Source organism: Eurypyga helias, unplaced genomic scaffold (genome assembly GCF_000690775.1).
Source record: "Eurypyga helias isolate BGI_N326 unplaced genomic scaffold, ASM69077v1 scaffold8957, whole genome shotgun sequence".
Classification (NCBI taxonomy): domain Eukaryota; kingdom Metazoa; phylum Chordata; class Aves; order Eurypygiformes; family Eurypygidae; genus Eurypyga; species Eurypyga helias.
In genome coordinates this window covers 16,631-32,858 of record NW_010262250.1, presented here as the reverse complement: position 1 = coordinate 32,858, position 16,228 = coordinate 16,631, and the positions used below count along the sequence as shown (strand labels likewise).

Genomic DNA, 16,228 nt, shown 5'->3' with positions numbered 1-16,228 from the left:
AAATGTGCATTCTTAATATGAGTTTCTCTTTTTTCTGTGCACAATAAAGTGCTCTTCCTGTCTTAGACTTCACGTAATCTGTGATCCTGAAGCTTTGATACACAGTGGCAGGAATCCTGCCCCACTTTGGAGCCCCTGTGGGACTCCACACTGTGCAGATCTCTGTTCCCTCCCAGAAAGTTGGTCTGGGATCATGGTGTTCTGTACCACGGAAGGACCCTTGTTTTGGAAATGAATGCTTTTTAAAAGTAATAAGCTCTGCAAGTATGGATAGTTTATGACTTAGATTTATGTCAATTTGAGCATACTAATGATACCTCATTCAAATATCTGTAACATTTTGTAATATGACTATCACAGCATCTTTGAAATACAAATGAAGTATGCACCTTGCTTCTTTTTGCAAAAGTTAGTAGCCTTTGCCGCCACCTCTTACGCGGAAACTGTCTGAAATGCTTGTCAATCCAAATCCATGAGCACTGTTAGCATGCATTGATTTAAAAAGTGTTTAACTATGTTTCATACTTCTGGTGTAACATCAAGTTTTTTGCTCTTTAAAATGACAATTCCATTTGATGCTGTTCTGTTTTAGACATCCTTAGCTACACGTTTTGCCCAAGAAACATTTGGCAAACAGTACAAGCAAACCATAGGACTGGACTTCTTCTTGAAAAGGATAATACTGCCAGGTAAGAGAATAAAAACTAACACTGAAAGGTTGGGTAGCACTAAGACTTACAGAAACAGATTCTTCAAAGTAATGTGTAGTAAATAAGCTTAGTACAGTGCTTCTTATGGCAAAGCAAATTAGGTTGTTCAGAGAAAATTTTGTTATTATGTTCTTGCCAGGTGACAAAGCGTTATGTGTTTGCAACTTGTATGTTTAAGTAAAACACTGAATTCAAATAAAATGAATGGTGTCTGTAATCATGATTTGTATTATCTCTACTTCAGCGTACTTGCTGTCCATGTGGATAGTGTAACACTCAACAATGAAATGGAACTTTAAATACCTTCATTGAAAAAGTATGTGTGCTTTGAAAGAAATAGATTTTTAATTTTTTTTAATGAAATACACCACTTGTATTTGGGTTGTGTGAGAGAAGCATAATGCAGCTATGGAATTGCAGTGCTCTAATATGTGAATGCTGTTTTATGCAAGGCAGCATGAAATTGCTGGCATTTAATAGACCACTAAAATTTAGGGTCCCTCGGCACTCATAAAAATACAGTTTGAGCATTCAAGATGTTTCACTTCACGATGGCAAAGAAACTATTTAGATGCCTGTTGCAGCACACTGCATTGAAAATGCAAAGAAATAATTAAAAAAGAATAGTTGCTGGTGGAAGTTTGTCTCTGAACAATTGGGGGTTTGAAATAAGTATTTTCATTGGTTTGTGGTTGTTCAGTTTCCAAGTGTGAAAGTATTTAATTAAATGCATTTTCTTCTGGCTTCAGAAATCAGAAGAAGTTAGGAAAAGTATGCATAATTCTTAAAAGTTGTAATGAGATTTGATAAAGTTGATGCAAGTTGTGTAGTTCTGTCTTTTTTTTCCTTGTGGAGAGCAGGTAGTGAAGCAGACCCAGAAATGAAGCTTTTTAGCTGTAACCTGAAGTTGTAAGAAAATATATACAGTTCTTGAATTTATTTTGTTAAAACTATATTGCCAGTAATTTCTTGATTATGTTTATATATTTTCTTAAGTGAAACCGAATAAACTTTCAGACTATTCCTGCATTTACTATTTTGGTTTGGCCATTTTGGTGTACCTTTTTTAGTATCTGATGAGTGATAAAGTATTAAATCTCGGTGCTTATTTCTCCATAAAATCAACAGAATAATTTTTTTATTGTCCTGCTCATGCCTCTAAAAACACCAGTGTGCATAATACTAAACAGCAGTACTTGCAAGTGGAATGTGTGCACAAATCATGCAGTGTGCATGCTGAGAACTTGTATTTTGCAAGTTTTTTTCCAGCTGTTAAGCATACAGAAGCTATTAGTACATAACTGGGACTCTAAATATTCTTGTTGAGCAGAAAACTTGGAAAATTGTCAACTATAGATTCATTCATGTTTTACTGTCTTCTAGTTTATTTTGTAATAAAATCAGAATATAGATGAAACCAGCACCGAAACAACAAAGTCTGTGCATCTATTCTCCTCATTTATCATTAAAAGTTTTAGTAATGTTTATGGAATGTATTCATGTTCAGGAAGAAGCATTTTTCTGTAGATTGTCATTCTGGTTTTGCCTATGCCTATATATGTGTTTAGGCATATATGGATTTCTGTGTCTTACAGGTAAGCTGAACTGGTGGTGGGAAGAGAGGGAAGGAAGAGCAGAGGGAGGGAGGTAGAATTTCTGAACACTGAAATGGGAAGCATTACTTAAGTATGCGGATTTTTCTAATTTCTTGATTAGTTCTGGGTTTGCTGAGCTGCTATGTTTGCTTGAAAGGTGAATTCATACTGCTGCATAGAAATTATAATGTGCCGTAGGGAAAAAAGCCTCGATTTCTCTTATTTACTAGGAGAATTGATGAAGAACTATGGTTCAGTAGTTGAACTTTTTCTTCTTTAAATGTAAGCAAATATTTCAGAAGTTAAAGTTACTGGTTTCTAAAATTGCACAGAAGTTTACATTAGGCCACATTAAAAATACATTTTAGCTTGTAAAATACTGGGTTTTTTAAAATTTTGTTTTCTGGCTTTTTAAAAATAAAGTGGTTTTGTCTTCAGTTGTTTTAGTAATTGATGCAGTTTTGCAGTGAGAAAAGGGAATGTATTACGTGGTGAAACAGTATAGTTTAATAAAAATAGTAAATCCCTTGATCAGTTTTGAACAGTGTGACTTTTAGTGTTCAGCTGTTGACAAATTCTTTCCATGCAGTTTGTTAAAAGTATTTTTTTTTTTTTTCAAGCGCAAATGAATTTCAGTATATTTATTGATGTGGTATCTTGTATAGTCTGGATGCAACCACGGTGTAGATTTTACTGCTTAAATAGTGTATCTGTTAGTCAGAGGGTCTGCTGATAGAGATTCTTAAGAGCCATAGTGGAACACTTTCAGGAAGGTTGTGGGTGCACTCCAGTAAACAGGATTCTTCTGTTAAAAGGATTTTTTTAAGTCTTCAGTGCAAAAAGTGGGCAGACTCGTGTTTTTAGTTCCATCTGGACTGTGCTGCACTTTAAGTAAGGTTAACCAGTGCACAGAGTATACTCCTGCAGGATCACTACTGAATCAGCCTGGTGGCCTCAGTTCATACCAGAAACAATCTAGATGGTTGCACTGTGTTGCCTCAGTTATTTTAAATTCTCACTTGTGTGCATTTTCTACAGAGTAAAGAAGTGCTAGTGTTTCCTTGTTCCTTATCAGTGTATTACTTACATTTTTATGGGATTCTTCAGTATTTATTGGTATGTTAACCTTGTTTCTAAGAACTGTCTTACTATGCGTGGTTTCTTTTTGTTATGTTGTCATTCTTCACTTTGTATATTCTTCTTAAATCAATGAAAAAGTAGAAGATTTCAAACTCTTTGCAGAAAACTTCATGTGCTGCTATCATAGTTGTTAATTTGCTAGGCAAATTGTCTGATGTTTTTCCTTCTGTCAGAGTAATCCTAACATCCTTCTTTCTCCCCCTAAATCAGTCTGAGCACAAAGCAAATATTACAGGACCTAATAGAAGAAAAATAAAAAAGGGAAAATGAAGCATTTTGCACTGGAGATAATCAGCATGAATTTCAGTAGTTAGCGAGGTCTTAATTAAGAAACACTTCACCTTAAATGAACGTTACAATTTTTCCCAGTTTCTTTTTTTCTGTGGTTAGTGAAGGAAAGTAAATAATTCAGAATAGTAGATTTTAAGTTGAACAGTCACTGTTAATTTAACTTCCTGCATTAAAGTTTCTCAGATAATTTCATGCCGTTATCCAGATAGCAAGCACAGTATGCTGTGTGTGATTACTAGTCTTAGGAGGAAAAATGAGGTTAGAAAATTTTTAAAGCATTTGAACGCAAAATTACGCATCTGAAAATAGTTGAGTTTCAAAGTGATTATATTTATAAAGCTTTCTTCGAAATAGCTGGCTGGCAAGAATGACCTGGTAAATTTCCAGTAGAATACATACAACCAAGTTAGGGGCAGAATACTGCAGCATGGTGAGCTTTGGAGCGTGGTTTGTTTACCCACTGGGGATGCACAGTCATCTCGGATTGCAGATTCACACCAGTTTATCCATGCCACGAGGATCCACGTTTTATGGAAGACTTCCCTGCATTGTTTGCAGTCACTTATGTTCTGAGCTTTAAAAATAATTAATTAATAGGTAGTATGTGCCCTGTCAAATAGGCTTTTTAGTCTGTGAAAGACTGCCTTTAGTGAATTGGAGTGTTTATGATATATTTACTAATGTAGAAATTGTAGAAATGTACTTATATTTACTTATGTAGAAATTCTTTATTTTAGTATTAGATAAAACTCAGTCTAGCTTAAAAGTACTGTGAAGTGATCATTTCACCTTCATCTGTATTATTTGAGACCAAAGCAGCAGTTTAGGAAATCTGTGCTTTCAACCAGATTAAAGCAAGATGCATCGTAAAAATATGATGTGGTATATTTAATACCACACATAGCATATATTCAGCTATATAGTTCTAATTTGCTGTTTATATTCACTGAGCGCTGGGATATATTTCCATGGAGCACACTCCCTTGCATAAGTAACGTGTGTAAGTTATAAACTGATGGCTGAATAGTTCACGTTGTGTAAAATAAGGTTGTTAATAACATAAAAGAGAGGAATTAAGAGTATATCTTTCTTAGCAGCCCAAAATAATATGCTCTTTTTCATTTGACTCTCAGTTGTTGTGATGTGGAATTTATTGCCTTTTTTGTAAATCTAGGCATAAAATTAATAGGCAATTATGATTATTTGTGTGTTTGTAGAACTGTAAGTCATATGAGTTGTATGTAAATTAGAAAAAAACTCATCAGACCTTACTGTACTAGTTTGGTGTTCCCAGGTAATCGGTACAGTTTTGAAAATAGTTCTTACCATGCAAAATGAGCCAAATTATACTTTAATATGGTTTTATGCCAAATTATACTTTAATATGTTTCTATGCATGTGGTGACATACACTGCTGTGTGTACGTTTAATCTGTGAGTTTGAGTTGTTAGCTTGCAGAATATGTATGACTTGTAGAATATTAAATTTTTTGTATTTACTTCTGATATTTTGTCACTTACCTGTTAGCAATTTCAACATAGCTTAAGGACTGCTTAGAGTAGCAGAGAAGATCTATTCTTGGTCTAGATTCTTCAGAGATGAAATTATGTAAATCGTGTCCTGCTTTGGGGCGGTGGGTGGAGGAAATAATCACAGGTTGCCTCCTCAACTTAGATGTGTGTCAGTATTTCCATCTTCAGTGTCAACTATGTAATTCTTTAACTGTACAGTATGAAAAGCATTGCTACCAAGATGCAGTTACTATGCAGATTTTCCCTGCTTCTAGATTTGTAAAGAAAATTTTGAGAGGAGGTGGGGAAGGGACACAGAGTATTAAATAATGTGGTTAAATTGGTGTTAATTGTATTATCTTTCATTTCCAAGTACCATGCTATAGAATTTTCTCTGTGAAGTTTGACATGTTTCTTCAGGGAAGTCTGTTATATAATTTCTAGTCAGGAGTGTTATACTTCATGCAACTCAAATTCTTTGGTGTTAATGTTAGATCTGTTAATATCCAGTTTTAGCTTAACTATAGATTTACTGTGTCTTGATGACTTAGCTGGACATAAGGGACTTTTTTCCAAATGATAGTCATCTTTGTGTTGAAATGTAGTGATTGTTCATTGTATACTGGTAAAAAGCTATTGCTGTTGATATGCTAGGGCTGTATTACCTGCTCTGGTAATATATCTTTAATTTTATTTGTATTTAAATTTTCCAAGTTGCACAATATCTATATAATTTTCTTTTTCAGGAAATTTGAATGTTACTCTTCAAGTGTGGGATGTAGGGGGACAAACAATAGGAGGCAAAATGCTGGATAAATATATTTATGGAGCTCAGGTACAGTATAAATGATAATTGTATCTATAGTAATTATATAAAATTCATTAAAATATTTTTCGTAAAATTATACATGTCTTATGGGGTGTTGTTTTGCAAATCTCAAAAATATTGAATTCCTAAGCTTTATTGATAGTAATACACAGGTCTAATTTTGGTATGTAGTTAATTATTTAGGGCTGACTTAAAAAGCAAAGGAGGACTGTGCGTTTGTAGATCTGAATAACTCTCAAGAGCAGATGTATGTTTCCATGCTTTGTGTCCTGAGTTAAGGAAAGCAGTCATAGTAAATAGTAAAGGCTATTTGGATATCCACATGGTAGATATAGTGGCTGCTTTTAGAACAGATGCCTCCTGGGGGGAAAAAGTAGAAGGAGGAAATTAAGAGCAATCCTACACCATTAAACTCATACATGCAGTTGGGGTTATAAGAGGGCAAACAAAAGGAGGCAACCAGGTAGCTAAATATTTTTGCAGAACTCCTATCCAATGAAAATTAATTTTATCTTGAGGTTAACTAAGCAACTTAAAGTGAATGGTAGGATTAAGTAAGAGCTAAATATTATAACAGTATCTTGAGTTATGAGATGATTTAGGAGGATGTAGTATGCGCCAAATACATTAACATGAGTGATCTCAAAATGTACTTTGTTTTTTAATTTTGAGTTTGTAATGAGAAGAATAGGCATAACATGTTTTATTATATAATGTTATATTTATATGAAAAGAAAACAAACACACCTATTTTTCCCCCAATTCTTTAAGCAATAGGAATCCTAAAACTTTATATTGGACAGAAACTTTGTACTAATAAGTACAGCACAAGAATGGCTTGGGAGGTTAGGGTTTGTTAGTTAATGGGATAAAGACAAACTTGTCAATTTAATATTTTGTCACTTCCCAAAAAATGTGTGAATGTTTGTAGCTGTTGCATCTGTTTTATAGAGTTTTCTTGGTTTTTAATAAAAAAACGTTTTGCTGCCCTGTTAAAGATCTACCAAGCAACAGGAGAAAGTGGCTTCCATGACAGAGGGAATTTGATTAATCACAAATTGTTGCCATATGCCCAATGTAAACTCAGTGAAGGAAATAAAAGGCTGTTAACCTTTTTTGTATTGAGTTTGGTGATAAACTTAGGAGTTTCTTATCAGCAATAGCAGGTCAAAAAGTTAATACTAGTGCCCCAAAGTAGTGAAAAAGTTGATATCAGTAAGCCTAAAGTTACAGAAGTTTAATTTTAAGTCATTTAGAGCACATTAAAAAAAAAAAAACCCAAACCCTACATTCAATTTCTTCTCCTTTAATCCTTCCCCACCCTCATTGTAACCCTAAATTTTTTTTTAATGATCTAACTGCTGTTCTCTCTGCCAACGTTGGCATGTATTGCCAATGTCTGTAATTGGCTTCTGATTGTCAAAGCTGATTTGTAACACTTTTCTCTTAGCAACTGTTAAAGACGCAGAAAACTATTTTCATCTATTCTTGAATGGTCATGAATAGTTTGGAAAGGCACTGCTTTCTGCTTATTTCTAGGCAGAAGCTTATTTCATGTTGTACATCTGTAGCTTTTTAGAAGAAAGATAAAGTAGAACAAGTAGGAGTATTTAGAAAGAAAAAACATTAAGTATGTATAAAAATTCCTGTGAATGAAGAGCAAAGCAGACAGAAAGTAATTGAGAAGATCTAGCATGGAATTAGCAAGGGTAAATTGTTCCCAACGAGCTTGATTGCTTTCTGTGGTTAGATGATTGGCTCTGTGGAGAGCAGTAGATCCCATTTACCTTGACTTCAGCAAGACCTTTGACATAATCTTCCATAATATTATTACAGGCAAAATATAGAGATAGGTCTGGATGGGTGGACCATAAAGTTACTGAAAAACTAAATGAACAGCTGGACTTAAAGGGAGATGGTCCATAGCTCGATGTCTTACCAGTTCCTGGTATTCCTTAGGGGTTGGTACTGCAGTCATGTCTTATTAATTCTTTGAACAATGGAACAAAACATTGTTTGTAAGCTTGCAAATGGCACCAAACTGGGGAGGAATGGTCATTGTGCCAGAGGGAAGGGCTGCTATTGAGAGAGACAATGACCAGCTGAAGGAATGGCCCAACAGAAACCTTATGAAGGTCACTGAAGATAAATGCAAAGTCCTGCACCTGGGACAGAATAACCTTATGGAGGCTGGGACTCAGCTGTTGAGGAATCAACTGTAGAGCATCCAGTGAAGGGGCCACAAAGCTGATTAATGGACTGGAGCATCTCTCCTATGAGGAAAGGCTGAGAGAGCTCGAACTGTTCAACCTGGAGAAGAGAAAGCTCAGAGGGATCTTATCAGTCTATAAATACCTGAAGGGAGGGTGCAAAGAAGACAGAGCCAGGCTCTTTGCAGTGGTGCCCAGTGACAGGACCAGAGGCAGTGGGTACAAACTGGAACACAGGAAGTTTCATCTGAACATCAGGAAACACACTTTCACCGTGAGGGTGCTGGAGCACTGGTGCAGGTTGCCCAGAGAGGTTGTGGAGTCTCTGTCCTTGGAGATACTCAAAAGCCATCTGGACATAGCCGTGGGCAGCTGGCTTTATCTGACGCTACTTGAACAGGGATGATAGAATAAAATGACCTCTAGAGGTCTCTTTAAACCTCAGTCATTCTGTGAAATGGCTTCGGAGAAAAGAAGGTGGGGGTCCGGCTAGAAAAAAAAAAAACAGTGGAATGGGAGTCAGCAATGAACCCTTGCTGAAAGTACTGGACTGCATTAGTAAGAATGAAGTAGGCAGATTGAGGAAAGTGATCATTATCTTCTCTGACATTTTGGAGGCTATATTTGGAGTACTGTGTTAATTTTTAGGTTCCCCAGTTCAAAAAAGCCTTTAAAATATTGAAGAAATTCTAGTGAAGGTTGCTACAAAAAAAAAGTATGTGTACCTATGATGTGTTGAACTAGCTCAGTGTGTGTGGTACAACTGGCATTTTAAACATCTTGTTTCAAGCTATACACATACACATAGAGTAGATTATTTGAATGAGTTGCAGAAATTGTGTTCCTTCTGCATGTATGCTCCAAATCTAAATAATTCAAAAGTAAAATACAGGTGTAGAGTAGTTTGCAGCATGCCTACAGTATGCATCATGCTTTTATCCAATACTTGCAGATGCCCATGGCCTTGAATAGACTTTTATCTGGATGACCATCGTGAAATTCAGAAATTGCGAGCAGCTGAATTCTTAGTTTTGTGCTCAGAGATCCAAATGTAGGGTAGACCTACTTATAAAATATTAAGACCAGCTGGAAATGGTAGTTTTGAGAATCTACAGCAACTGAAAGAGTTATCTTAATAGCAAGTCTGCAGTTCCCTTGATCTCTATGGAATTTGATCGGGATACTGGGGGGAGTAAGTGGAGCATCCATCTATGCTTCGCTGAAAACCTTACCAGTAGAGGTTTCCTTCTCTTTGAATGAGAGCTGTATCAATTCTCTTGGATAGATCTTTTGGTTAAGTAACTGTTAAGGTGCCATTTTTTGACTGAAGTATGTGATTTCTTGTGCCATGTTTTAAAATAAGAGTACCAGATTTGAGAATGGGAACCTATTTAATTTGCCTGTGTGGTTACAGTTGGAGAAATTGCAGTTCACTTGTCTTGAAGCAGTTGCTTTTTTTCTCCTCTTTGTTTTTCTCTGGTGTTGCTCATCCAGAACGATACAGTTGTGGCATCCCGCCTTGGTAGTTGAATTTCACTGGTGGGTCAGAAGAACTTTGCAAGCTGAGGGGGAAAAAGAGGTCTTTTCACCTGTATAATTAGCATTTTTGCAGATGTGCAAGCTATCATAATGAAGTTACTCTTTGCTAAAATGAATATTCTGTGACTAGAAAAAAAATTTAGAACTTTTGTCTGACATATTTCATGAATATTAATGAAAATTTGAAAGTTAATTTAGTTCCTTCAAACTAACATCAGTCATAGGATGAGGGCAGCAGAGGATAAACCTGAAGAAGAAAGCATATGGTTTTAATTAGCATTTTGTGTAGCTTGCTTTTATTGTGACAAATCTTGATATAAACTTGACACCTTTGAAACATTGATTGTCTAGAGTGAATGTATGGCCTGGGTACAACACTTCCATAACAGCAGTTCTGCTGCTGTTCCAATGGTAAGTATTTCAGAACCGTTCACATCTCTTACCTGTAATTGCTGCCCCTACCCACATATCTAGTTTAAAGTATCTTTAAGAGCTGGCGGACTCTACCACATAAATTGGCTTGTTAATAGAATAAGAGTAGTGCAGACTCTACCTTCTCCGGAGACCAGCAAATAATTTCTGCAATCGTTTCGGTTTCTAGTGACCTATTTTTAAAAATACTCTATAATTCCAAAACAAAAAGCGCTCACATATGCACTAATGTGGACAAAATGTCTCTCTTACTTGAGTGCAATTATGCAAGCAGGGACTATTTGCCACTTTCCTGGAGACTAGAAAATGAATGTGCTGTTCTCAGCATGTTGTCCTCCGTATGTTTCAAACCTTTTTCATGGCAGGAAAATGCACTACTTCTGTGTAAAAAGGCCAGTGTTAATTTTCCACCTTAATTCTTCATGCATAATAGGGAAATAATAGCTTTTATACTATATACTCCTTCTGTACTCTATATACTGTAGGTTTGTGTAAAATACAATGTGTTTTTGTGAAAGCAATGATGTGATTTCTATGTTAAATAAAAAGGTGAAATTGAACTTAGCTATGGAGTTATGCCTAGTCCTTCATTAATTGTGTTGTACTAAGTTGCTTATAGAGTGCTGTAGTGGCAAATATTTAAGCAAGAAATATTCTTTATGACCTGGATGCCATGCTGCTGCTTTTCGCATCTCTCAGATGTCATACCTGCCATCTTTGGTTTTAAGTGTAGCAAATACTGACAAGATAAAAAAAAAAAAGAATGCTTAAGGAAAGAATGTGCTTTAGTTCATGGAGAAGGGGACCAAAAGGAAGTTAGGTGAGCTGTAGTTGTGAACTTTGTTCAATGATTTCTTTCACAGTAAATCCACCGTGAGTACTCTTTTTTTCCAAAGGTGTGGGTAGGTTGCAGTTGGCTAGAGCACATGCAGCAGAGTAGCATTTTGATGAAGAATTAGGTAGGAACAGGGTTGGCCAACCTTAAATGCTTAGATTCTATTGACTTGAACTCTGATTAAACACTTCAGACTATTTGGACCATCTTCAGCACTGCCCTGCTTTTCTGCAAACTGGTGAGAGAACTTGACCACTGGTGAAAGAAGTATGCCGTGTGCTTTTTCTCATTTACAACTTCCAGCCTTATGTCTGGCTTTTTATTTTTAACCTTTACAATGCCTGCCCTTTAGCTTGAGTTTCTTCTTTTCCACTGAGCGTTTAATAACGTCAGTATGTCCTTCCTAGAGCAAGGTTTATATTGCGAAAGACAAATATATACACACACATGCATTTGGGTAGTTATAAAAACAGTCAGAAGTTAACTGTGATGTAAGATATTGAGGAATAAATTGTATAAAAATTGGAAGAAGGAAGTGGATGTTTAATGTTAGATTTGATTGGTAAAGGAGGGAAGATAGCAAGGGAAAAGGTGGGTTTCATAATTCTTAATTTCCTTGAAGGAACTGGTGAAAGCTAGTCCTCAGAAATTGATAGCAGCCATGTAATTATAAGGAACAAGAACTCATTTTGCCAAGCAGTTGATGGCATTGAAGGAGAAAAGAGAGAGAGACATATCTGTATTGCTGTCATAGGGAAATAGGAATTGAAGGGATCTCAGTAGATCTGTTGCCCTCCCCCAAAGCTGTACCTGTATAATGTGTGTTTCATTTTTATGGACCTTTAGAAATCCTCCCTGAAGGTGGTGCATTTCAAAGCTTCACTGTTCTTTTTGTCTACATGTTTTTTTCTAGTATGTACCCTTGCTATTATTTTCTTGCTCTAAGTTAAACCTATTGCTACATGTCGTATTGGTCACAGAATTGTAAGAAAGTTCAGGATGGAAGGGATCTTAGGAGGTCTGTAGTCAAACCTCCTGCTCAAAGTAGGGTCAGCTATGACATGGGACTAGATTGCTCAAGGCTTTATCCTTGCAGACCTCTGCTGAACTTTATTTTATTGATGCCTTGAGGGGCCTAAGACTGGAGGTATTACTTTAGATATGATCTAACAAGTGCTGAGTAGGTGGGAATAGATCCCTTGGTCTAGTGGCTGTGCTTCTGCTAATACAGCCCAGGGTCTCGTTGGCCATCCTTGCTGCCAGGGAATGTTGCTGGCTTGTATTTGGCCTGCTGTCTGCCAAGACCTGCAGGTCTTTTTCAGTTGCCAGTTAGTGCCCCCAGCCTGTATTGTTTATTCCCCCTCAGCTGCAGGGCTTTGCGTTTGTTCTTGTTGAATGGTGGAAGGTTCCTGTTCTCCATTCCCTGAACATGTCTACTTACCTCCGAATGGTATCCCTGCCCTCAGCTGTATTGGCAGGTCCTCCCACTTTAGTGTCACCTGCAGACTATGTCTAAAAGCACATAAAAAGAGGACTCCTGTTACCTTCTTTTGAAACTTTCACCAGCATCACCATGCCATCAGTCTCATGTTTGTTGAAACAGTCCAACTTTTTCTGGTGTCACTCATGGTTTCTAAACCTCTGATACAGTTACTGGTCGCTTCTAGTCTACCCTTTCTTGACATTCAATGTCGAAAGCTGGATACATTATTTCACTTGGAATTTTTCATGCCTGTGTGATATTTGCCTTTTGCTACAAAATAAGCTTGACATTCTCAACTGGGATGTACTAGAACTCCTTGATCCTATTGTATAGAACTGGCTACAAAGCCAGATGTTTCCTGTTGTGCAGTAGATTATTGCTTCTTGAACTTGTCATGGTACTTACTGAATTGCATCCTTTTATTTTAGATTGTTTCTCATTCTATAATCTAAACTTTCCTCAAATATTCTTACAGTCTCGACCAGTTTGTTGTCATCTGTGAAATGAATTTAGTAAGGATGCACTCTGTTTTATGCTCTAAGACACTCTTCATGAAACAATCATGTCAGGCTGGGCCCAGAGAAATGTCTGAAAAACTTGACTTGAAAAAAATCTTTTCTGTTGGCATTGGGTCATTGAACTAGTTAATTTTGTGTGCATTGTATTGTTTTCTTAGAATATTTGTGAAAATTTAGTGTGAGGAACAGTATGCACTTGTAGGGATTATTTTTCCAGATGTGAATGCCATGAGAACCTGTGCAACAGAAGCCAATTCTGACTTTATTCCTCATTTACAAGATACTTATTTTACTGGGATGTAGTGGAAGGCAGGGACAGAAGACCCAATATTTGGGAGGAGAGTGATTTGTGAGAGCTAATCTTAGAATTATGGAGTGGAGAAGGTGGGCTTTTGGGCTGTTAATAGGCTGTGCTTTATAATTTTGGATATTGGCTCTGAGGGAATCCTCAGTAATGTCTGAGTATTTGTTACTTTTAGCCTGGCCCAAAACTTTTGAAATTTGTGGGACTCCCTTCTTTTTGACTTCTGACCACATTTTAGATTTCTCCTTTGAAAGTTTAAAGCTTGTCAGTACTTCTTGTTTGTCTTCAACGGTGAAGGAAGGGATCTGGCCTTTCTTCCCAGAGGAAGCAGAGACACAACAGTCGGGCACTGTGTAGAAATCTACGATTGAACTGCTTTTATTTTCCTTTTTTTTTCCTTTTCAAAAGCTACAAGTAATGTTATCTAAAATAAAAGTCCTTTTCCAGTGTGATTTTTCTCTTACTATTAGTGTGAAGTGCTTTTTGCATTTTTCAGAAATGGTACTCAGTTTGGAATATTTCTAATATAACTAATCGTGGTCTTTACTGAATTGTCATTTTTGTTTTCTGCCCTTGTAGGCCAGTTAGCGTCTGAATTTGGAACGCATGGAATGCAGGAGAAATACTGTAATAAAATGTGCTTATTACAGAAGCTTATAATTCCTTTGATTATTCCTCAGAAGAGACAATACCATTATTTGTTAATGCTCTGTTTTATGATGATAATACTTTAGATTGATGCAAATTTTACCATTTTCAAATGCTTTTTATAACCTGTAACATTTTAAATATATCTTTTTATTTAGGGTGTTCTCTTGGTTTATGATATTACCAATGGCCAGAGCTTTGAAAATTTAGAAGACTGGTATAATGTGGTAAAAAAAGTGAATGAAGAATCAGAAACACAGCCACTTGTGGCCTTGGTTGGAAATAAAAGTAAGTTGTTCATACTTAAATATTAATAGAAGTACTCTGGATGTTGCTCTCCATTGAAGAAATGGCACAGGGCATATATCTTTAGTAAAATGAAACTGAATACTGTCTTGGGTGTTGCTCTGTACAGATGATAAATTTGGGTGTACCTCAGGAGTCTCTTTCTGGGCAGTTGGGGTTGAGGGACTTGATGCATCATGCTTTGTCTAGCCTGCAGCCTCTATGCCTGTGTTTTCTTTACTTGGAGAGCAGCACACAGGAGTAGAGAGATCTCTCTCACCCATGTTTGAATTTGATAGGGCTTCAGGATATAGCCATGACATGCCTCTAGAATGGAGAACTGGAAAGCATTCCTGGATCTAATAACAGGTATATTTCATGGTTCTGTATGTCAAGAGACTGCTAAATTAAGTACTGGTATATATTATTTAAAATAACTACTCTACACACTAGGCATAATATTTGAGTTGTTTAATAGGTGATTTTTTGCATGTTATCTGTAGTTTTGCACAAGGTTACGTATTTCCTGTTGTTCTGGATTTTTCTAACCTGTCCTCTTTTTGATAATTTAAATATGATACAATGGTTTTCCTCTGACCACCAAAAGATGCCAGTTTAAATAACCATCACCTAGCTAGTTTCCTAATTAGATGAATTCGAAACTCCACTATTTCCAGCTAAGAAATCTTACAGAAACATCCTTATTAGCATATCCGAGGTCCTGATCTAGGACTGTCTTACCTTTTTTCTGTTGAAGATGATAACAGCAACATAAAGCAATTTTAGAAACAAAGTGGTGGAAACAGATACAGATTTTTTTTAAACAATATGAATATATTTTTTTGAAGAACAAATACCAGATTTTATTTTTTTTTTTGACTTTCCAAGCAATTTATGTTCATGTCACAATGTCCATATCGTGAACAAACCTGGAAAAAAGACCTCATCTAAGAAGTCAGTACTGAGTAAAAGCATTGGAAAACAATGTAGAGACAAGGTTTTCATTCAGCACCATTGACTGTGGTGTTGCTACTGTGATGTTGTAACATTTTATGATATTAATTATGAAAGACTACTTATTTTCTGGGAAGAAAACAGAGAAGCTCTTAGTTACAATATATAAATAGCACTTCTGAAAGTATAACATAGACAGTGTTGTACTCTAGCAGACTAGAGTCAATAATACAGATTCTGTTGGAATTCAAATGAAAGCTATTTTTCACTGATTTATATTTTTCCCTGAAATTGGACTTCCTAGCTGGAGTTCTGCAAATCTTACAAAGTATTTACCGTAAGGTACATTGTAGCATAGGATTAATAATGTTTTTTTGCTGGAATGACACCATAGACATAGAAAATCAGACACAGGTTTCTATTTGAAGGAGCTTTATCTCTGTTACATACCTAAGTATATATATTTTTCTCATATACATGCCTGGAATTCTTTAAAATCCAACTATTTCCTTGGGAGTATCTGCAGATAGAATATGGTTTTGTAGGTGGGCTTACAGATAAAGGCTGACACTGGCTAGTGAAAGGGCTTTCATGCAGCTGAAGGAACAGTGTGCTTGCTACTTCGTTTTCCTTCAGAAGCTGTGTATAAGGAAAAAAAGCTAACTATTGCTCTCACGTGATCCTAAGGATGTTTGTTGTTGTAGTACATGTCAAGCATGCAGGAGATGCTGCTTACAGAGGTAGTTTTTTTGCTTTATTTCAGTATGATAAAAATTAAGCTTTTAGAAGTGTATTGCTTTTCTGAATTCTCTAATAGGAGAAAAATGTCTAGGGGGTCTTCCACCTCAGTACTTTAATGGTCTGTGAGAGTTAACTGTGGTCAGACTCCTGTTACTACATAAATAGAAAACAAGATGTTTGTATAGAAGCACGGTGTTGACTCT

At 36.2% G+C, this 16,228-nt stretch overlaps 1 protein-coding gene across 1 annotated transcript; it reads left to right on the top strand.

The window, feature by feature from the left end:
- Nucleotides 1-592: 592 nt before the first annotated feature.
- Nucleotides 593-14,333, top strand: RAB28 (RAB28, member RAS oncogene family; the record flags this gene model as incomplete). Its single annotated transcript, XM_010155636.1, has 3 exons — nucleotides 593-689; nucleotides 5,994-6,082; nucleotides 14,204-14,333. Coding segments are annotated over 3 exons (316 nt in total), but the record flags the coding sequence as incomplete, so codon positions are not given.
- Nucleotides 14,334-16,228: the final 1,895 nt, after the last annotated feature.